The sequence below is a fragment of the Hordeum vulgare genome, chromosome 5H (genome assembly GCF_904849725.1).
Source record: "Hordeum vulgare subsp. vulgare chromosome 5H, MorexV3_pseudomolecules_assembly, whole genome shotgun sequence".
Taxonomy (NCBI): domain Eukaryota; kingdom Viridiplantae; phylum Streptophyta; class Magnoliopsida; order Poales; family Poaceae; genus Hordeum; species Hordeum vulgare.
This window is the reverse complement of record NC_058522.1, coordinates 513936569-513959909: the sequence shown is the minus strand read 5'-3', so window position 1 is coordinate 513959909 and position 23341 is coordinate 513936569. Positions and strand designations below refer to the sequence as shown.

The 23341-nt window shown below is 46.8% G+C and overlaps 2 protein-coding genes across 3 annotated transcripts; both read right to left on the bottom strand.

Annotated features, from left to right (window-relative positions):
• Positions 1–66: 66 nt before the first annotated feature.
• LOC123451940 (probable anion transporter 5, chloroplastic) lies at positions 67–8377 on the bottom strand. Of its 2 annotated transcripts, none has more exons than XM_045128505.1 (15): positions 7832–8377; positions 7071–7216; positions 6385–6484; positions 5792–5844; positions 5071–5145; positions 4749–4829; positions 4619–4677; positions 3796–3896; positions 2435–2550; positions 1848–1884; positions 1586–1681; positions 1234–1375; positions 1095–1147; positions 594–680; positions 67–499 (listed from the first exon to the last, which is right to left on the bottom strand). In XM_045128505.1, the coding sequence occupies exons 1-15, from the start codon at positions 8207–8209 to the stop codon at positions 371–373; spliced, it is 1653 nt and encodes a 550-aa protein (XP_044984440.1). In that variant the 5' UTR covers positions 8210–8377; the 3' UTR covers positions 67–370. The 2 variants fall into 2 exon arrangements, with proteins under 2 accessions (XP_044984440.1, XP_044984441.1); XM_045128506.1 differs by having other exon boundaries at positions 4640–4677; positions 7832–7925.
• A 2452-nt stretch (positions 8378–10829) lies between these two features.
• On the bottom strand, positions 10830–20040 carry LOC123451939 (cysteine--tRNA ligase CPS1 homolog, chloroplastic/mitochondrial). Its single transcript, XM_045128504.1, has 8 exons — positions 19982–20040; positions 19428–19621; positions 18541–18711; positions 18142–18423; positions 17934–18059; positions 11770–11970; positions 11507–11608; positions 10830–11345 (listed from the first exon to the last, which is right to left on the bottom strand). Exons 2-8 carry the CDS (start codon positions 19509–19511, stop codon positions 11106–11108), a joined length of 1206 nt encoding a protein of 401 aa, XP_044984439.1. The 5' UTR covers positions 19512–19621; positions 19982–20040; the 3' UTR covers positions 10830–11105.
• Between the last annotated feature and the right edge of the window lie 3301 nt (positions 20041–23341).

The window sequence follows — 23341 nt, the reverse complement described above, 5'->3', positions numbered from 1 at the left end:
TCTAACAGAACTGAAGAAGAGACATTTTGTCAACCTTTATGCCTTCAAACTATGGGACAACACACCTCAATGGAAAACAGCGACAGGCACTTCATCACTTCATTCCAAAATTGTGCCAGGAAAGGCCTATACAATATAGAGAGTTATCTACCGTATCTGGATGCCCATTCTAATAGAACTAAACATACATGCACTGCAGAAAAGGCCTATACAATATAGAGTTATCTACCGTATCTGGATGCCCATGCGGCATGTACAACACACTGTCTACTTGTTCCTACCAGTCTATCCAGTGCCCAGGAGCTCCATAAATTTGCTGGGCTGGGTGAGCTAAACTCCCAACGGATTTCCTTTCTGAATGGTCCTTTGACTACTGATTGCCCTCTGTTAACGACTCCGACGCCAACTTGTTGAAATCCTGGGGCTCGCTGCTGGCGAATGTCAACCAGACGGCGGTGCCAGTTAAGTAGAAGAAGATCGAAGGAGCAAAGAGCGACATCTGCACATATACAAAAGATGATAATATGTTACGTGATAGGAAATACAGGTCAAGGAGACAGATTGATTTGTGGTACTGTATTTGGCAAGCATACACTCCAAGAATGAGTCGTGTCAACAAGATAGCCAACTAGAGCGACGCCGACGATTCCTGGCACGGCCCCTACGGTGTTTGTGATTCCCTGAAACACAACGGCAGTGAATCAACTGACTACCCATAAAAATTTGCCTTCTTTTGCCAACTCTGCTTCTCCTTTCCACTAGTGCCTTCAGTAGCAACCATTGTTTGATGACTTATAGACTCGTTAGAGATGGGCACTGAAATTACCATAAGTGAAAAAAAAACACTAGGATGCGTTTAGATGTGGGATATTCCTCTAGAAATTTTGAGCATTCAGTATCAAGTAAATCCAAGGGTTTTAATTACAAATCCCTGTCCAAGGTCTAATATAGTAACGAACATAATTACAACCAAATATCTGGTCCAAATAAATGGGGAAAGAGAGGATTGATTTTGTTTTCTGTTTACCATTCCATTTTTTGCAAGACAAACACAGAAAAAAATCCCGAAGGCAGATATAAGTTGCACGCCTTACCAGGAGAATGCTTGCATATTCACGAGATATATCTTGATGGGTGCAATAAAGACCTGTTTGTAAACCGAAACATTAAAGATTTTGGACACTGGAAACACGGGAGAAAAAAAAAACCTTGATGCAAGCTTAGCACAATTACCTGATAATGCGAAGTTGGAGAGTGATATACCACCTGTAAGGAAAGCAACAACTACCCAGGGAGGCAGTCCAAGATCAACAGAGGAAAGCATCATAAAAGCTGCAGGTGACAGAAACGCAATTGCTTGACATATTTTCCGCACCTACAAAAGAAATAAATCAACTTAGACTCAGTTTTTTCTCCTGTAAAAATGCATTCGTCTCATGGCAATTTGCAGTAACGATTTTCAAATATTTCAACCTTCACTAAACTCTAGGACGGTCCATATAAGAACCTAATAAAGGGGGTCAATTAAAATCGGAGCAAGCAGATTTTTTATCATTTCTTCTTCATCTTCAAGGCAATGATTTACCTTTGTGGTGTCAACTCCACTTGATATCAAGTTGTCTGCAAAAGGTGCTGCAATAGATGTAATAACCATTGAGCCCAAAGGAGGAAGAATTGACACCTGCAACAAATACCAAATATGGACTTCATAAGACATGAGACTGGAGCAGTAGTTGTAAATGAAAAACAAGGGGATACCATGATCACATAGTAAGAACGAGGAGGGATATGATGCTTTCAGTATAAGGGTGTTCCGGTAATTATAAGAAATGAAAACATGTACATACCCATGCAGCGTCTGTCAAGTTCAAGTTTAGCTCCTCACTGCATAAGAATTGAACAGGAATATATCACAAAAAAGCAAGGTCATTGCTACAAATATTTGACATAATGTGCCGAAAGCAGAAAGAAGATTGGATTCCTCCGAACATTTTGCTGGACTTTTAAAGCATTATTAGATTGACGTATCACAGCAAATGCAACTGTGATACGAAAGCAGCTATGCAATACAGCGCCCCGTAAAATTAATGTCCAGTCTCAACTTGAGCAAAAGTTTCAGAAAAGTCAAATGTAAAAATCTCCTGTTTATTTGGTTCTATCTTTGTTGAGATCAATCCACTTTCAGAAAACTGAACTGAACGAGTAGGAAAACTGTCCACGTGCAAGAAAGTTGTTCATATAGTTTTCACACACTGAAAAGTTAGTGAATGAATCCTAGCGATTCAATCTCAATACTAGCACCAAAATGTTGAATAGTAAAAGAAATAGGTGTGTCCAACTTACTATGGACAGTTCATGAAAATAAGACAGTTAGTTAATCAAAAGGGGATACATTGAGTGAAAAGTGACAAGACAAATATGCAGAGTGCCAAACCTAAAGAATGTTGGAAGCCAAGACAAGCAAGTATAGTGGCCCCAGCTTCCACAAAAGTGAGTGTATATCATTGCCCACACTGCCTTGCTTTTAAAGAATTCCCCCCAAGGCACATCCTACAATACAAAGGATAAAACTTGCTATATCAGTAATGTTTGTAAATCAAGCACCTACAATATTTTGTACATAATAATGCATCACTCCCACCAACAGGGTCACATGATTTTACTGGGAGTTATAAGTGAAATATGTCACGGCACTCGTGCTGAACTGTCGCTTCATGCGGGAAAGCCCAACATTACTGTATACAACTTGCAAATAGGGAGAGGCTCAGTGGTATGCCTTTAATGTTATGTGCTATAGTTAGACCAAGATGGCAATGTGATACAGGTAAAAAATTCCTTATCTGAAAGGCACAGTTTTCGTTGGTTTATCGGCTTATCTATTACAAAAGGATGTCTTCCAAGTACAGTGGGCATCTTTCTGCAACCCCGCTGAAGTCTATATCAGCATTTATATTTTGCAGTCTCGCCACGCAGCAGCAACAGACTAACCAGAACAGACCATTGGCTATTCTGGGCATGTACTCCCTCCGTTCCTAAATATAAGTCTTTCTAGAGGTTTCACTAATGGACTACATACGGATGTATATAGACATACTTTAGAGTATAGATTCACTCATTTTGCTCCGCATGTAGACACCTAGTGAAATATCTTAAAAGACTTATATTTAGGTACGGAGGGAGTAGTAAACAAAACTAAGAATGCCATGTAAACAAAGAGATTAAAATAAATTTTCATTCGAACAAAATAAATTGCAGAAGCTCGCACAAAACCTACACCAACGATAGCTTCGATTATATTGCACATACAAACTACAGGACTCTCGAGTATTCAGACTTTTAGAACACCAAAAAGTTCACACAAATTCACAATTTGACACACTCTAGCAACCAACATATTTCTTGCCAAGAGAGGTTTCTCAGACCATTTGATGTACTCCCTCCGTTCCTAAATGTAAGTCTTTTTAGAGATTTCACTATGGACTACATACCGAGCAAAATGAGTGAATCTACACTTTAAAGTATGTCTATATACATCCGTATGTAGTCCGTAATGGAATCTTTAAAAAGGCTTATATTTAGGAACGGAGGGAGTAGTTTGGTGTATCCCACTAACTAAAAAGGCTCTCACATTAGGTGATGTATCTTGATATAAAAAAAAATTCGATGTCACAACTTTGTAACACTTTTAACTTGATTCCTGCCTTCTATGTTCTAACAAAGAGGTTAAGCGGCATGCCAATAGCTACTTTTCAACTGGTTGAAAAAACTCTTCAGTGGATCTGTCAGCTCTCAAACCTTTAGTGAGTCTGTAATCTCCTCAAGTGATGAGTCCGATGACTTTGAAGGCACAGATGATGAGACCTGGCCATTAGATCCAGCAGAAGTATTTTCAAGATCTGTAAAGTAGATGATATTTTTCAGGTATTGTAGTTGAACTTTTGTACTGATTGCGCAGAAATAGTAAAATCATAATCGGCAAATGTTTTTAGCAAACAGGTACAACTAAGCTCAAATGATACTCAATACTAAGCATATTGAATGCTATTTTGTAATATTATGGATAAATCTAGTGCAAACCACACTCAAAACATAATCATGCAAACATATTGATTAGTACATCAAATCAATTTGGAACTACCAAATTTGAGGTAGTCCTCCATGTATCTGCTGCACAACTGAAATTTATCATATTTAAAACTGATTTGTGTTAGATTGAAAGGATGATTTTCTCACACAAATCTGTGTTGACATAGAGGTTACGAAGACCAGATTGTCAATCACGATCACAAGATCAAACCAAACCGACAACCTAGCTATACAAGGTAGCCGAATATTCTACAGTTCATATAAACCAGGTTGGTTTGCATAATTGCATCAAGCTATGACTTTTCACTAGATATGTCATATCTGCTTATAAAAAGAAAATCCACACAATGATAGCATTAAGGCCACAATATGATTCCTTCAGCTACACTAGCATGCCACAATTCATTTTCTTCTATAAACACATAGAAACTTTATTAAAAAGAGATATAATTAGAAGTAACATTTATTGCAAGTTTCAATGGAGAGTTTCTAACATGGTTGTTAAGACTTGTAAAAATAGATGTGCACTAACTTGATATGTCTTCTTTGTCACCTGGCTGTAGTTCTTGCACAGATTCAAACACCAGACACCTGTGGAAATAAAAGAAGATGAAGCTAAACGAGAAGAAATATTCAATTGCTGCTAAGAAGTTTTTGCTTACCATATAATTCCAAGAAGACCAAATATGTAGAAGACAGATTCCCAGCCAAGGTTTTGAATGATGGGAGGGGCGAACAGAAGTCTGTATATTATCATAGACCAGGAGTTAACTATCTCGTAGCATTGTCAATTAAGTAGTGCAGTCATAATGTCATACAGTCAAAATGCAACGCAATGTTGTTTCAGAACCAAGCAAAAAGTTTCATCAGGTTACAAAGGTCTGATATTCTATCATGATTTCTGTAAAGATGAAAGTTTCTGCTTAGACCCAAAAACATTTACATGCATCTGAATATATCTAGAAAATACTGCAGAACACTTACCCTAAGACACTTCCAAAGGCTAAACCACCAAAAACAACAGAAACCGCTCTTGATCTTTCTTGAAGAGGAATGGTCCTGCATGTGCAGCCATAGCAGTTAAATATGCAATAATAATGTATAAGAATGATGCTTCTCAACTTTAATATGTTTATTCTATGTTCTGCCAGAGAGAAGCAACAGTTATACTACCCTTTATCATGTTCAATAGAATTAAGATCTCAGCAAGGAGATAAGGTAGTTTTCTATTGGATTTCCTTTAAGCATAACAAGTAATACATAGTTCTTTTTTCTTCCATAAACGTGTCAACAGAGAAACTACATCATATCCGCACCAATCGCAACTGAACCATTGAGAAAGTTATGCAATATAATCGTCATACAAAATCCAGAATAAGATGTACATCAATCTTTTGTTTATCTTCAATAACAGAATGTGAAATGTATAGCTACAACCTGCGATTTAGCATAGGTAGCTAAAGAAGAATCCATCTAAACATCAAATATCCACAAAAACAATGCCAATAACCTAGTTAGCTACACCGCGAAGAGTGTATAATCACAAGATTCACCATCATGGATACATGGTATTTCTAATAAATATCTCTACAACTACATGAGAACCCTAAAATTCCTGCTTCAAATTTTAGGAAGCAGCCTAAGATTCACATGAAGTAGATGTAAATGGCAGCCTGCTTCCGAGGAAAAGGTATTTTAGGCTTACCGTGCAATTAAATCTGTAGCTGCTGATGGTGAGACTCCTTCTCCAATGCCTACCTAGCATAGCAACAGAGTTAAAATGAATAAATACAAGGATAATATTTAAATAGTACATTATTACTAGGAACACTCCCGCCGTACTGACATGAAAATGTGATAAGGAAACTAGGTATTGCCATCGCATGGGAATGGTCCAAAAACCAAAGTTGACATGTAGGTATTGCAATAATGCAAGGGGTGGTTTATATGGTAAGGTGAAAGGGACATTTAATTGCACCACAACACATTTTTATACATAAATACGATACACCTGCCACCTGGAAATGTGCATATGAAATAATATAGCAATCATCATGTTAACAAAATGTCTTTATAGGAAGCCCAATTTATGCTAACTTATGCTCAGAATACACAGAAACGTTAACCCAAATAATAACAGCCATCACTCTCGGATCAAAGTATGCTTTATAAGGGTGTGTGTTCTTGATACAAAAATGAAACCACTGTATACGATAAAAAAACAAAAAAGAAGATAAGTGTACCGGATCATATGTGAACAACAAGTTTCTAGAGGCTAACTAATGAGTAGAGGTATACCAGAATCCTTGATAGCACAAGTCCTGGCATGAATCCTGCTACAACAGGAATAACAGCTGTGGACAAAGACCACACAAGCACACCGGCCTTAAGCACTGTCCTGCAATTAGCATATGAGAAGAAGAAAATTAATTGTTGCAATACGAAAATAAATTAATGAATTATATGCATTATATGAGAAATATAAGATGGGAAAGAGCATAGGATCAAATTATAAGAGATGGCCTTTAAGTTATGCAAGAAGCGCCTGCTATACAAGTTATATGCTTGTTTCTTAATTCATCTATTGTTGGTTGATGCCTTTGGATTTTTGTGGCTAAGAATTTAATAAAGTCAAACTAAACCGGTAACATAAAAATCTGCAAACAAAAAAGAGGTAAAAAAAACATTATAAAGGCATGTAGAACTGACAAACTGTTTTTTTGAATTTTTCCTTGCCTACAATACTCAGTCTAAAGATTCTTTAGATGATACAGACAGATGGTTTTGGTTAGATAGCATAGGTTAAGAAGAAACAAGCCATCATCACATTTAACTTTTATTTGGGACAATGCAATATCAGAGTCACTAGCAGTCAATATAACTATACCTATGATGCGAAAAATCTATGTGTATGCAAAATCAAAGAAAACCTTGTATTTGTATTTATAAAATGCACAGGAGGCTTTTTGTTACCCCAAACAAACCTTCCACCAATCAATTTTGCCAGCCAGCCCCCAGGTAGTTGACTCAAAGCGTAGCCCCAAAAGAATGATGATTGAACCAGGCCAGCAGTCGATGAGCTCCAACCGTACTGATGTGACATTGGAATAATCGCAACACTCAAGTTAACCTGAAAGGGTAGATTACTTGCATTCAGCAGGAATTCCCGAGGAAACAAAAATTGAACTGCCTAGATAGAGTACTTTGCCAGCGAGCAGACAATTAATGGTGCAGAAACACTTTGGTGGACATCGACAAGGACAAAAAAGACCTGGTCTATGGATGCAGACGAATGCCAGAACAGAGACCGCCCAACTTGACACCATGTTTAGTATGGAATGTATCATTAAGCAAAGTCATAGGAGGACGATTCCAACCGGTAGCCTTGAGCTGAAGTTTCTCACAGTTACGCCCTCTGGGAAAGAGGAAAACTGAAAGAAGACACCACCCCAAGAATCTAAACCTGTTAGGCGGCGGCGGCGCAGATACACGGTGGGTAAACGGCAATCCAATCGCTTGCTTTCATCATAAACAGATCGGCATTAGCATTCGCCCAAATGCTACGCGTGCATTTCCGTAAACACTTTGGCGCAACCTCCCCCCCAATTTTCGTGTGTCTGATTCGAGGCTCACGGCCCAGCGCAGGGCGTGTGTCTGATTAGAGGCTACCGTCCCTACGACTGGATAGAGGCTAATTATTAAGCTTAAGCAATAGTGACAGTAAGAGCGGAGCGGGCGGAAGCACCTTGTCCATGTTGCAGATGACGAAGGCGAGAGAAGTGGCGCCGATGAGCCTGTAGCGCTCCGGCAGCCCCTCCCAGGGCGGCCACCGCAGCTCCAGCGGCCCGGCCACCGCCGTCACCCCCTCCTCCTCCTCTTCAACATCCCCTCCCCCCTTCCTCTCCGCGGCGACCTCCGGGACCACGGAGCGCTTCTCCACGGCGCCCGCGGACCCGCCCCCGCCTTCCCTGGAGGAGAACCGCGTCACGGCCCCGCGGCGCCGGTGCGGGAGGACGGGCAGGCGCGGCGGGAGCACGCGGAGGGCCTGGTGGCGGCGGCGGGGCCCGGCGAGCGGGAGGAGGCAGCGCTCGGGCTGCAGCGCTGAGGAGGCCGCCATCGCCATGGCCGCTTCGCTCGGGAGTCGGGAGCGAGCCGAGCTAGACGTCGTGCTGCAGTGGAGTTTGAAATTTCTCGGCGGAGTTTGGTTTTGGAGAGGAGGAGGGGAGGCGTACACGCGGCGAAGGGGCGGAACGAGCGGCCATGGGCAGCGGAGCAAAGCGTGCCCACTGCTGCGCCTGCGCGGCCGAGAGGGGACGGCGACGAGCGTGTGGCTGGGGTCGCCCCTCACCCACTGACGGGTGGGACCATGCCCCGATACGGGTCACGTGCAAACCCAGACCTAGCCAAACGGGCCGGCCTGGCCCGGCCCACCATAATCGTGCCAGGCACGGCACAACACGCCTGGGCCCGATTATTAGCCGGGCCGTGCCGTACCGGCCCGCCGGCGCAGCCTCCCGGCCCAGACACGCCAGACCCGCTAGCCTGTTAGTTTTTTAATTTTTTTTAGGCTGATTTTGGCCTGTTAGACTGTTTTTGGGCCTATTTTAACATATTGGGCTGTGTTTTGGACCAATTTTGACCTATTAGGTTAATTATATATATATATATATATATAAGTAAAATATAAATAAACGGGCGTGCCGTGCCGGCCCGCGTGCCCAGCCCTCAGGCCCAGGCACGGCCCGAGGCGTGTCGCGTGCCTGGCACAGCCCGTTTTAATCGTATCGGGCCGGCCCGTGTTGTGCCGTCGTGGCGGGTTGGCGGGCCGGCCTGTTTAGCCCGGCCCGTTTGGTCAGGTTTGTGCAAACCGTTGCTACTCTACTTGGCTCCTTGCTACCACGAAACAGAAGATGCACAAAATATTACTTCCTCCGTACTAAAATAAATGTCTTAACTTTATACTAGCTTTATAATAAAATTATACAAAATTTAAGACACTTATTTTGAGACGGAGGGAGTATACGAATAGATAGATAGACTTTCTGGCTTAACTAGCAAATGGGTCCGTGCGTTGCAATGGAAGAAAAAAATACCACACGCTTTTAATCTTTTTATAATCATTTTGATTTATTAAAATAATAAGCTAACTAAATAATGTAGTGAGTCCTATCCTATTTTGTTGAGAAATCAACTCGTCCATTGTTAATTCCACCATGATGAGAAATTGAGCGGGACAAGCAAAGCAAAACAAAGAGGCTACGTGAATTGATCAATGGACTGTTATCTTATTTCACTCATGGGGTAGAGAATGTGGAATCAGATGACAAACTGAAGGTGATGTTCCATTCTCTGTCTCTACAACAATACAATCTTACATTCAATACATTCATTCATCAGCAAACAAATCCTCATAAAACAAAATTTCTTGCCGGTGCTTGGCACACGGTTGGAGGCATGGGGAGGGGATCTCATCAGATGATGAGTTCCTGCCGGAGGAGGGGATACGATGAGGGGAGCAAGGGTTAGGCGCCTCTATTTGGCCATAAGGAGTCGCCGTTGCCGCGCCATAACCTCGGAGTTCCCCTTGCGAGCCATGGAGGCCCGCCTTCACCTGCAAGTACTTCGCTCCGCCGCGCCTTATCCGCGCGCCGCCGCCGTTCTGCACCGAGCACACACATCATCCCCAGTCACTGTAGTTGTCGCGTTGATTTGATCCAGAAGCTGTGCTCGAGAGCCGAAATAGGGACAGCAAGCGGGCAGAGGTACGGCCGCGGAGGCGGGTGGGTTGAGATCGACAATAGTGGTGGTTGAGGTCGGCCGCGACGGCGAGTGGTGTGGCAGCGGCCTGGGCACAGGCCAGGATGGACCAGGGTCGACGCGATGCGCTCGAGTGCCGCAACGGGGGCAGTGAGCGGGGAGAGGTACGACCGCGGAGGCGGGTGGGTTGAGATCGGCAGCGGTGGCGGTTGAGGTCGGCCGCGGCGACGAGTGGTGTGGCGGCGGCCTGGCCACATGCCAGGGTGCCCCACGATCGACGGGAGGAGGCGATGCGTACGGTATAATTTTTGCAGCGAATCGTTTTTTCCTTTTACGTTGCAGATAGATGATGGAGCATGGGTTAAATAACAAAAATTACAGAGGCTTTTTTTTATAAAAATACCGTGGTGGGTTTTCTGACGAAAGTAATAGCCGCTTTATTATTATTAGGTATAGATTTTTTTGTTGCCACATTGCATTGCATGCATCCATCAAAACTCTCTGTGTCTCTCCACATTTCATTCACCACTACTGCAGCTCTGCAAATCATGGACTCGCTCATATTCCCTCGGTAGGAGCTTCAAAGAGATCCTCGATAGTAACATAAAGGGGACTGGTCTGCGCCAGCGCGCCAGCCCAAACTTCCGGCCGACCGCGCGAGAGCCGCAGGATCCATCAATCCCGCACCGTCCGTACCGTTGGATTCGCATGCAACATTTTTCTACCTATTCAACAAAATTTTGATGCGATGCAACATTTTTTTCAACGGTTGCAACAAAAAACAAAATTTGTAGCAGAAAAAATATCTAAGTGATCGTAGCAAAAAAACGAAGTTGATGAAGCGTGATAGCAAAAGTCAAACGTCGGTTGTAGCAAATATTTACGTGACGTGTACGCAACTTTTTTAGTGAACGGCAGCAAAACATGATGTCGGTTGTAACAAAAGTAAAAAGATCGATTGTAACAAAAAATCCGATGAACTGGAGTTGCAACCAAACGTATACGCAGTTTTTTTACTGGGATAAAAAATAATAAAAAACATTTGCAGCAAATATGACGCTTGTTGCAACATATTTAGACAAAAATGTTGCATCCACTGACCAGCGAAGCAGGCGGATGGGAAAAATGTTGCATGGGTCTACGCGCACGAGGGGGCGACCGGGGCGTCGGTTCGGCCGGCGCGCGGATGGGAAACGATTCCCTAACATAAATTGGCGGTGTCTCAAAACCGTCCAAAGACCCAAGCGTGCCGCACCGGAGGTTCATGTACTGCTCTTGCCAGCCACCGGCTGCTCCGAGGACGGCACGGAGGGCCTCCAGGCGGTGCCGTCGGGGCCGTCCATGAGGGCGATGCCGAGGGCTGCCAGCTCGTCCCGGATCTCGTCCGACCGACCGAACTGCTTCGCCTTCCTCGCGGCGGTCCGCTCCTCAATCTTCTGCAGCACCTGCTCCTCGGTGACGCACGCCCTCCGCAGCGCCTTCCCCCTCAGCTGCTGCAGAGCCTGAGAAACAACAGCACAAGGTCGTCGTCTTCGTCGTCAGTGGAGCATCAACACTAGAATGCACAGCGTGGAAAAACATTTATCTTCTTCACCAGAACCAAAGCATCACGACGGTGGCCACCAATCCGCTGTTTTCAGTTTACAGACAACACGGCGCTCACCTCATGGTAGCTCGAAGGCATCAGCCCTAGGACAGAAAGCACCATTCTCACTTTCTCTTCCAAGGCCGCCAGCGATTCCAGCCGTTTCTCCTGCTTCTTTCCCTGACCAAACACAACGCCAGAGGAAACAAAAGTGGTCAAGGCGATTAGTACTTCTGCCCTTGTGTAAGAGCAGTGCAACTCCATTCAGCACACACCACCTGCAGTGAGTAGAGTAGTGAATCCTAAATGTACCTCCACAAGTTTATTATCACCGACTTTACCTTACGAGTATGCAGCAAATCATTCATGACTTTCAACGGCTCGGAAACAGCAGCCAGCGCCACCGAAGTGTGAAGGTCATCGGACATTGAGGTCTCGAAATCCTCATGAAGTTTCTCAATGCAGTGTGTGGTAGTAAAAGGTAGTGAATCTCCGCTACTGCTTTGGTCCTGCTGGGTGCTTTCTTCAGAGTCCCGTAATGTCTGTATATAGGAAATATAATCCAGCGTAAGGCCATGAATTACAAGTAATGTCATTTAGAACATCCTCTGATGTAATAACAAGAATGGTGAAACCTAACTCAGCGCCAACACAAGTCAAAAGTTCTGACTAGTCAGTGAAAAGGAGCAATTTCATAGTCTCGGGCATGGATACAGAGGCTACCTGTTGCTGGCTGTAATCTGACTAGCTTCAGCAACAGAGATACACAGACACTACTGCTCTACTCACATGAATTTCAAACCTACACTGTCGAGTAACACCTTGTGGAAGAAACAAGACCATGGCTGAAATAATAACTGCCCCGCGCCTCCGTTGTCGAGCTGGCGTCACCGCTCGTACGTTCCTCGGGCAGATGCATGGATGCCTGGCCCGCTCTGGCTGGGGCCCACCTCCCTCGTCGCAGAGCCAAAAGAGGAAAGCGAGGGGGAAAGAAAAGGCACGCAAGGATTCAGGCCGTGCTGGCAAAGGCTGCGGCCGCGGCGGATCCTAGGCCGACCGAGTCTCCCTCCCTCGCGATGGTACCTGCCGAACCGTCAGCTGGATCTCGCTCATTGGCGCCTGCCCACACCCCTCTTGCTGCCGGGCCTGCTAAGACCCAGTCTCGCGTGTCGCCGTGCGCGCAGGGGGACAACCTTGACAGCGCTGAGCCGCCAGCAGCCAATCCTCAGGCGTCTGGGGATCAGGACGGCCTGTCCTGCGCTACCGAGGTCCCCGATTCACCACTGGAGGAGCCACCCATCGCCCCCGAGGCTGATCCGCTATCGGGACAAAGCGGTGCTTTGACCCCGTCATCTCCTGTGGCCGTTGATGCTATGGACCCGGGAGACATGCACCCTAGCCCCACCCCGGAGACGCGGGATCGCGCGTTGAAAATTCAAGATGTCGCGCCCTCGCCCACCATGGACGCCAACGACGACCCTGCTTCAAGCCTAATCCCCTGCGCGGCCCATGAGCCCAGGCACATTCTTCTGCGACCCACTCCACCGGACCATGATGCTGAAGGGCCAGCTTCCCCAAGCCATTCATCCCCAGCACCCAGTCCATCGCCTTACGTCTCGCCGCTACAGAACTCTGCGCGATTTGCTTCTCCGCCAGTCACCATGCGTCGTCAACGGCAGCGAGCCACCACTGCTAGCTCCTGGACCTTGGGTGAGTTCCTCGCCGCGGCCACAAGCCAGACCTGCTCTGCCGTGCTGAACCGGGGGCGCAAGCGGCACCGGCTGCCCTTGAACTTCTCTCCATGTCACGGACGCTCGGCCACCGCTGTGAAAACCAAGGCTGCCCCCCCCCCCCCAACGGCTGAACGCCGAGCGCAGGTGCAGCTGCTACGCACCCTTGGCATCATCGGCATCGACCAGACGATCACTCCCGAAGCCATGAAGGACTATGACGGGTTTTTTGCCGCGCCCCTATCGCATGCTGTCTTGGTGGCCATTGCTGCACTGATCGGCCGGGAACTACCCTCCGATCCATCCACGGCACCGATCACCACAGTGATCACTGGCAGCCCGATCGAGACGTAGATGTCCCACTGCGCGCTTGCCCGTCGACCTGTGCCTAATGGATCACGGCCTTAGAATCATTAACTGGAACATTCGCGGCCTCAACGCCCGCGTCAGACGCACTGCCATCCACTCGCTCGTTGTAACCTCGGGCGCCTCGATCGCTTGCTTTCAAGAAACTAAAATGGAGTTTATTTACTCGTCGACTGTCCTCGAGAAGCTGGGCTCGGAATTTGACGAGTATGTCTACCTCCCTGCGAGCGGCACCCGTGGCGGGATACTGTTGGCGTGGAAGAGCCAGGACATGACGATCACGGACCCGATGTTCACCACCAACACTCTCTCTGCCCTGGCTGCGACTCTCGCCGGTGTGAGCGTGCCCTGGTGGCTGACCATTGTCTACGGGCCACAAGCTGACAATGACAAGATCGCGTTCCTACAGGAAATCCGTGACGTCTGCACCGCTTGCACTGGACAATGGCTGATCTGTGGAGACTTCAACCTCATTTACCGCGACGAGGGTAAAAACCACGGCAACCTAAACAGACGCATGATGGGCAGATTTCGCCGTGTGCTTAAGGACCTAGCACTCAAAGAGGTCTACCTCAATGGTCGGCGTTATACTTGGTCGAACGAGCAAAACCCGCCCATCCTGGTCCACCTTGATCGGGTGATGTGCTCCACGGATTGGGAGGAGCTACATGGTGAATGCCACCTGCATTGCTTGGCCTCGGTTGTCTCCGATCACTCCCCTCTCATGCTCGACTACTCGCCGATGCCAATGCTCACCGTCATTTCCACTTCGAGGAGTACATGACACGCCTTGCTGGCTACCAGGAAGTTGTCGCGTGCGCGTGGAACTCAGTGGAGGAGACAAACCCGTTTCGGCGCTTCATGCGACGCATGCAGGCTACCGCGCGCAAGCTCACCAGCTGGAGCGCGCGCTCGGTTGGCAACGTGCGCGACCAGCTCGCCATCTCCCGTGAGCTGCTCCTCCGCTTTGACGCCACGCAGGAACACAGGATGCTCTCGCCGCATGAAGACTGGCTTCGTCGCCAAGTCAAGCTCTCCTACTTGGGCCTTGCTTCCCTCGAGCGTACAATCGCCCGACAACGCGCGCGCATCACGTCCCTTAAGGATGGCGATGCGAACACGTTGTTCTACCACCGACAGTGCACATATCGCAAGCAGAAGAACATGACTCATTGCCTCACTGTAGACGGCGTTCCGCTCTCTGACCCTGGGGACATGGTTGCAGTGACCTTTGCGCACTTCGATAACCTGCTTGGAACGGACGTTACCCGAGACTGCACCATCAACCTATCGCAGCTCATCCAGCCCTCGAACCTGGACGACCTCGACGCGCCTTTCGGAGAGGAGGAGGTTTGGCAAGCAATCAAACGCTTGTCGTCACGCAAGGTGCCAGGCTCCGATGGCTTCACCGCGAAGTTCCTCCGGTCTTGTTGGCCCATCATCAAGCCAGACCTCCTTTGCGTCTTTGAGCAAGTGTACGCGCTGCGTGGACGCGACTTCAGCTGCCTCAACCAGGCGCTGATCACGCTTCTCCCCAAACACGCCGACGCGGGCTCCCTCGGCGACTACATGCCCATAAGTCTTATCCACCTCGTCGCCAAGATCCTCGCAAAGGTGTTGTCACTCCGCCTTGCACCCAAGCTCAACAAACTTGTCAGCAACGTCCAGAACGCCTTCATCCCCGGCCGAAGCCTCCACGATAACTTTGCCCTGGTACGCCAATTCACGTGGCTTTTGCACCAACTTGGTGCCCCTCACGTGCTGCTCAAGCTTGACTTGGCGCGTGCCTTTGACTCTGTCTCGTGGCCATTCCTCTTCGAAGTTTTGGGGCGTCACGGCTTTGACAACCGCTTCCTAGATTGGACGCCCTCCTCTTGTCTTCGGCAAGCACCAGGGTCCTCTTGAACGGCACCCCTGGGCCCACGATCTGGCACCGATGTGGTCTGCGCCAAGGAGATCTCGTATCCCCGCATCTTTTCGTCTTGGGTGTCGACACGCTTGGCCGGCTTTTCTGCCGCGCAATCGAGCTACGAGTGCTGCAGCAGCTCCACCCTTGCCGCGAAATTTCGGTGATTTCCCTTTACGCCGATGATGTGATCCTACTATGCCACCCCTTGCCTGGAGATATCACGGCGGTGAAGGAGATCATGCGCCTCTTTGGGCGAGCCTCTGGCCTGCACGTGAACTTCCAGAAGAGTGCTGCAACCCTGATCCGTTGTGCCTCTGAGGAGGCGGCCCATGTCGTCCAACACCTCGGGTGCCTCATTGTTGACTTTCCTATCACCTACCTGGGTATCTCGCTCACGCTTCACCGTCCTACTGCCGCCCAGCTTCAGCCTGTCGTCGACAAGGTCGCCAGGAAATTACCCTCCTGGAAGGCATGGCTCATGAACAAGGCTGGCCGCTTGGCTTTTGTCAAGGCCGTCCTGACCGCAATCCCCATCCATCAGCTCCTTGTGCTCGCACCGCCCAAAAAGACCTTAAAGCTCCTGGAGAAGATTGAGCGTGGCTTCTTATGGGCTGGTCGTGCTAAGGCCAATGGGGGCAACTGCCACGTCAACTGGCGGCGCGTCTGTCGCTCGATCCCACTTGGTGGCCTTGGCGTACATGACCTCGAGCGCACTGGACTAGCCCTATGCACGCGTTGGCTTTGGCTCAACCGCGTCGATGATGAGAGGGCTTGGAGCGGCCTGGACTTACGGTTCTCGCGTGAAGAGCGCACATTCTTCTTCGCGTCCACTACCACGACAATCGACAATGGGCATCGCGCCTTGTTCTGGGAGGACCGATGGATCAACGGCCGCGCCGTTTCTGAGATTATGCCTCTCCTATACGCTTGCATTCCCAAACGGCGCCGCAAATCTAGAACGGTTGCTGAAGGCCTACATGGGCACCAGTGGGCGTCCGACATTCAAGGCACCATTGGCCTCCCTGAGATAGGCGAATACCTATGTCTTTGGCACATGATTACCCAAACCACCCTCAGCGACGAGCCGGACATCGTGCATTGGAAGTGGACCACGAACGGCGTGTACACGGCCAAATCCGCTTACCTGGCCACCTTCCATGGCTCCGCCCATTGTCAAGCCTGCAGGCTAACCTGGAAGTGGTGGGCGCCACCACGGGTGCGCTTCTTCCACTGGCTTGCCAAACTTGACCGCTGATGGACTGCGGACCGCCTTGAGCGCCGCAACCTGCCGCACCCACAACGATGCCCACTCCGTGACCAGGCGCCGGAGACTATACAACACCTGCCCCTCGCGTGCCCCTTCGCCCGACAGGTGTGGTACGCAATCATATCTTGTTTGCACCTCCCTTGCCTGCCGCCAGACAACGACACCGCTCTCCACGATTGGTGGCGCTATGCAAGGCAGAGCACCCCCAAGCCCATGCATAAGGGCCTTGTGTCCACTGCCCTGCTCGTCCCATGGATGATTTGGAAGCATTGAAGCGACTGCATCTTCGAGGGTGCGCGCCCTTCCATCACTACTGTGATCGCCAAGATTAAGGATGAGGTTGTTCTTTGGGCCAAAGCCGGAGCTCTGGGCCTCCGTGTTCTATTGCCGCAGACCTCGGATGTGCACTAATATCCCAGTAATTGCACTGCAATCTGCCTCCTAGGAGGATTGTAACAAACCCTCTCTTTTCAATATAATGAAACGCAAGTGTCTTTTGTGTTTTCTCGAAAAATAACTCTAAATTTTGGGCTGATCCGTCGGCACTTCTAAACAGCCAGGATAAAATCAGGTAGGTCGAAATATATTACAATAAATAGATCAGCTTATGGAAAAATTCCGCAAGGTGTCGTGTGCCGACAGTGTTCTGAACCAGTTCGTTTTATCCGCAAGGTGTCATGTGCCGACAATATATTACAGCCACTTACTACATATGGAATCATGCTACCAGTTCTTTTCAAGAGTGTGAGACAAAAAGCATGGTGTATCAAACTAATATGGGGAATCACTAAATTTGCCGCAAGTACGCTAGCATAAGAATAACGGTGCCCTTTTGTGCATGCTATATCAAGGTTCACTGGCATTATTTTTCTAAGTGGTCACTTTTGGAATATGAACACATGCTTGTTCTAGAAAAAGCCAAAATATGAAGGCCTCGAAGATTAGTGGGCTCTTGCATCCAAGAAAGTGATCCTTATATCCAACAGACACCTTCGATTTACAAGTAAATTCATATAAATAGGTTCAATGTTGTTTAAATTGCTTGGTGTTATTCGAACATTCTTGTAGCCACTAAACCCAACGTCCACAAAGACCCACCACTTCGGTTTTGAAACAATATGCTATAGTATAGGCTAATAGCATATACAAATTGTTATTAAGCATGTGTTCATGTGAACATAGTAGCAAAAGATAGCAATAGCATGAAGCCATGAACATATAAAGATAGTATACCTGATAAGTGTAGTACAATCTATCTGATGCAACATTAAGCTGCTCTACTGTGTAGTTGATTGGGGACCTGTAGTGGGTACCAAGTAAAAACATCCTCAACGCAAGCGGGTGGTACAGCTCTATGACCTGAAAAGGTTGGAAATCTTTGAGAAAGCAGGGTACAGTTATTCAGAAAATAAAGAAATAAATTATTCATGCAATGAATTACCTTGCGTATAGTGATAAAGTTACCAAGCGATTTAGACATTTTCTGGCCATTTACATTGACAAAACCATTGTGCACCCAGTAATTTATGCTGCTGTCACAACATGCTGCACGGCTTTGAGCGATTTCATTCTCATGATGTGGAAATATTAGGTCCTCCCCGCCACCATGAATGTCAAAAGAATTGCCCAAGTATTGTGCACTCATGGCACTGCACTCGATGTGCCATCCTGGTCTGCCTGGGCCCCAAGGGCTATCCCACCATGGCTCCCCATCTTTTGCAGCCTACAGTTCACACATAATCAACTAACTTGGTGCTGAACTAAATATCTAAATCATCTCTTCACAGAGCAGACACAGAACAATATACATACTGGAAATGGGAAATGGGACATCTATTACCTTCCATAGAGCAAAATCAGCTGGGTTTTTCTTTCTCTCGTCAACTGCAACCCTTTCACCAGCTCTATTGTCATCTAGTTTTCGACCCGATAACTTCCCATATTCAGGAAAATTGTCAACAGAGAAATAGACATCCCCACTTACTACATATGCACAACCATTATCGATGATCTGTTCCAAGAAAAATAGCATAAGAAAGGAAGTCAAACCAAAAGATACAAACTCTATTACGGCAACTTTATACTCTATAAATATGAGAACTGCAAGCGTACTAGAACTCAGATCAACAGTAAGAGATACTCCCTCTGTAACAGTATTTGTTTACAGAGGGAGTACTAAACATCAATAACACAAAGTATTGTTCTTCACGTCCGCAGCTGCATATACAGGATTATATCACATCCAACATTGCCATATACATTATACATGTGCAAAGAATTTAGTGCAATCTCGGATTGTCGTTTTTTACATAAATGAAGAGGATGTAAGTATACTGAATGGAAAGGCAAATTCCTAGGTTGCCATGGTAACAACCTACTTTGAAAATGGATGTCCTTTGTACAAGAATTCTGTTTTTATTAGATAACCTGCTTAAAAATGAACCCCAGATGCATTGACCAACACCATGAAAGCAGCAAGTTATAATGATAACAACCGAATGGTCCGGATGGATAAGAATATGTCAAAACAAAGATAGTTCAACCAAATATAGGAGCACATCCACTTAACGAGGCTATTGCAGAAAGCAGTATAAAAACAACAGAAAATAACAACAACCAACTGCATATATATATAGTAGGGGGTGTACCGAAGCAAAGTTCATATAAATAAAGTACTGCACGCAAGACAGTAAGACACCTATGAGCCATGTTACAAGTACAACTTACCTGTTTTATCATGGTTACAATCTGATCAATGTGATCTGAAACACGGGGCTCAACAGATGGTGGTAGACATTGAAGATGAGCCATGTCCGACAGGAAATCATCAGAGTATCTTTTGCTTAAGCTAAAAGGATCTTCCCCCAATTGGTTAGCTCTTGCAATTATCTACAGAATTCCAGAAGTGCAACTCAGGTTTCCTGTGCAGATACAATTGGTGTTTAAATTTTCTTTCTAGTTTTCCAGGTAAACTAGCTTACTACAATTAGCAGCGAACTGAATGCAGTGGATATGAACTTAGCAAACTAAATTCAGGGATTAGTCTGAAGTGAACAGTTCATATTACATGAGCATCCAAAGAAGATCTCTGCCTTCTCTATTTCAGTTCAGGTCATAAACATTTTACTGGACAATAATGGTATGATTTGACAACTTTTAAATGGAGATGATGCAAGAGAAGCTATAAATACAATAGTAGCATTTTTTGTTAAAATTAGTTTTAAAACTAAGAACCAAACATCACTTGTAGTTATATCTAAACAATTTAACCCGGAAATCACCTTGTCATCGATGTCAGTAAAGTTCCGAACATAGCGTACTTCATAGTCCAAATAACGCAAGTACCTAAGATGGCCATAGTTACATGTCAGGAGACGAAAGATAAACAGATGCAGTGCTTCCGATTCTCTGCCTGGAAAAAAGTACTTGGCGAAAACAAGAGAGGACCAAATGTTCACTGGTGACATTACATGCATAGTGTTTTAGAATGCCAGACTATCAGAGGACGTGTAAGCCCATAGCCAAATTTTACTAGCATATTCAAGTTTAGTCGAATAACTGAACCATTATAGCAGAGTTTATTATGGTCTTAATGTTAGAACTTCCTAAACTGAGCTGGTTATATCAAAAAAATGGGTACTATTAAGTTTTGACTATCAAATGGAAGAATTGCTTCTGGCCTCTGCATCTAGAGATGCACACAGATAAAATGCCCTGCGAAATTCATTTATTAGGTATTAGCATTGCGTTTACAGTTGCAAAATCCTTTCTGATTTCCACCATTTGACCCACACGAACACACTGGCACAAACACAGGACACAGCCAAGTGGACCAGAAATGCCATGGAATCATCAGCGCCGAGCTTTAATCACTGGTGGGCGGACGAACCTGAAGAGGACATCGAAGGCGACGTATGCGCGGGCGTGGCCGATGTGGCTGTCGTCGTAGGGCGTGACGCCGCAGACGTACATGCCGACCTCCCCGCCGGGCGCGCGCGGCCGGAACGGCTCCCTCCTCCTCGACCTCGTGTTGTAAAGATGCATGTCCCGGGCCTTCTCCGGGGCCGCGCCATTCGAGGAGGCGGTGGCGGAGCAGAAGAAGAGCTTGGCGGGGTGGGAAGGGAGGCGGCGGGGGCGAACGAGAGCGGGCAGGGCTAGGGAGACTCCGTGGCGCGGGAGGGCTCGGGACTGCGAGGAGAGAAGCAGCGGGAAGAGGCCAGTGGCGGCGCGCCTCGCCGCCGCCGCCGCCGCCGCCGCCATCATGAGTTGGTCGTGAAGGCCGCAGGCGCGAGCGGCAGGATAGCGTTTTTCTGGATTATTCTTTTTCCCCACGAAAATTTCTGGATTAGAGCATCTCTAATGTAAAATCTTGTATCCAAAATCGTTTTAGGTATACTGCAAAACATTTTTATGGTATATGATTATATGAGGCATTTTGTCAGATATCATAAAATTTGTTTTATGGCAGATGTGATGCCCGATAATCATTAGTTAAATTTATAACAAGTCTAACATTCAGGACTCGCTTGGTCCGTTCGATCTAGTGCGATTCAAACACGCCCGCAACGCCATGTGGACTGCTTTTCCTTTTCACCTGCCCATCGAATCCTTGCTTCAACCGTTCATTTGCATCTCATCCAGTCGGCTCCATTTCAGACGACAGGGACGACTGCGGCTCGGGCGACTCGAGGGCGACAGGGCCGGCGGCGGCTCCGGTGACAAGGCCGGCGGATCCGACGACAGGGCCGGCGGCGGGGGGGGGGGGGGGGACGTTCTCCAACGACCTATGGCTCCTCCAGAAGGTAACCCCTATTCTTCTCCCTAATTTCCCCCCTCTCCCCTAGGGTTTCGCGGCGTGTCGTCGATGGGGCTGCAGAGGAGCGGCGGGGTCTCTGAGGGGGACGCGGTGGTGGGCGCGACCTTCTCCCCCCACGGACACACCTTTCTTCCAGCCTGCTAAGGGCATGTGCAACTGTCTAGACGGCTCCTGTCTATAAGCTCTGTCCATGTCAGATTTAGTCTGCAATACAGACATTTTATACGCATTGTCTAGTAGTTAGTAGTCTGCATAGACTCTAGAATTACAAGAAAATGTGACCCGATCCTTGAAGGAAAAACAGCTGGTTGCAGACACCCATCATACAACGGGAGAAATGTCGTCGTTAAGAAGCGATTTTCATGGTTTTAGTCGATCGGTAATTATGCAGACGAACAGTTTTTTTGCTGGAGGAATCAGCAAAGCCGCGCGGGTGGGATGGGTAGATTCCCTTGAGGCATTCAGGCCTACTAGTTCATATTTGCCGTTGCTGTTATTTTGTTGTTGGTTCATGTTGCTGTTGGTTCATAGTGTTGCTCCAGGCTTTAGTATCTCATGTTTTTTGCAAACAACAAACGCAACATTCACATTGATGTTGGTTCCACGACTTATTAGCATCCTAGGATCAACAAATTACTATTTGCTTTTGTATGTTACATTGCGATTTTTAATTCATGATTGTTTTTTTGTTCCTACCTACTGTTTGTATGTCGCACATTGATAACCCACAAGTATAGGGGATCGCAACAGTTTTCGAGGGTAGAGTATTCAACCCAAATTTATTGATTCGACACAAGGGGAAGCCAAAGAATATTCTTAAGTATTAGCAGTTGAGTTGTCAATTCAACCACACCTGAAAGACTTAGTATCTGCAGCAAAGTATCAGTGGCAAGTTAGTATGATAGCAGTAGTAGCAACAGTAACCAGTAGCATCAAAGTGACAGCAATAGCAGCAAAGTAACAGCAGTAGCAACAGAGTAACAGTAACATCAGTGACAGTAGTAGCGACAAAGTAACTTAGCAAGGACCAGTAGTAAAAGACTCGTAGGCAATGGATCGGTGATGGATGATTATGCCGGATGCTATTCATCATGCAACAATTATAACACGGAGAGATATGTAACTAGCTCCAGTTCGTCAATGTAATGTAGGCATGTATTCGGCATGTAGTCATACGTGCTTAGGAAAAAGAACTTGCATGACATCTATTGTCCATCCCTCCCGTGGCAGCGGGGTCCTAATGGAAACTACGGGATATTAAGGTTCTCCTTTTAATAAAGAACCGAACCAACGCATTAACACTTGGTGAATACATGAACTCCTCATACTATGGTCATCTCCGGGAGTGGTTCCGGCTATTGCCACTCCCGGGTTGCCGGGTCATAACACATAGTAGGTGACTACAACTTGCAAGATAGGATCAAGAACACACATATATTGACGACAACATAATAGGTTCAGACCTGAAATCATGGCACTCGGGTCCTAGTGACAAGTATTAAGCATGGCAAAGTAGTAGCAACATCAATCTGAGAACATAGTGGATACTAGGGATCAATCCTCATCAAAACTAACTCAATTACATGATAGATCTCATCCAACCCATCACTGTCCAGCAAGCCTACAATGAGATTGCTCACGAACGGTGAAGAGCATCATGGAATTGGCGATGAAGGAAGGTTGGTGATGACGATGGCGACGATCTCCCCTCTCCGAAGCCCATAACGGACTCCAGATCTGCCCTCCAGAGGAAGAACAGGAGGTGGCGGCACCTCCGTATCGTAAAACGCGATGAACTCTTCTCCTTGATTTTTTTTCGGACGAA

What these genes read in the sequence shown, in the direction of transcription:
- LOC123451940 (XM_045128505.1), bottom strand. Translation starts at nt 8,209, where the DNA reads ATGGCGATGGCGGCCTCCTCAGCGCTGCAGCCCGAGCGCTGCCTCCTC. An exon ending in GTGGAGTTGACACCACAAAG is followed by an intron (nt 1,376 to 1,585) that starts GTAAATCATTGC and finishes TTTCTTTTGTAG; the next exon opens with GTGCGGAAAATATGTCAAGC. An exon ending in ACACGACTCATTCTTGGAGT is followed by an intron (nt 500 to 593) that starts GTATGCTTGCCA and finishes GTATATGTGCAG; the next exon opens with ATGTCGCTCTTTGCTCCTTC.
- LOC123451939 (XM_045128504.1), bottom strand. Translation starts at nt 19,511, where the DNA reads ATGGCTCATCTTCAATGTCTACCACCATCTGTTGAGCCCCGTGTTTCA. An exon ending in TTGTAACCATGATAAAACAG is followed by an intron (nt 18,712 to 19,427) that starts GTAAGTTGTACT and finishes TTCTTGGAACAG; the next exon opens with ATCATCGATAATGGTTGTGC. An exon ending in ACTTTATCACTATACGCAAG is followed by an intron (nt 18,060 to 18,141) that starts GTAATTCATTGC and finishes CAACCTTTTCAG; the next exon opens with GTCATAGAGCTGTACCACCC.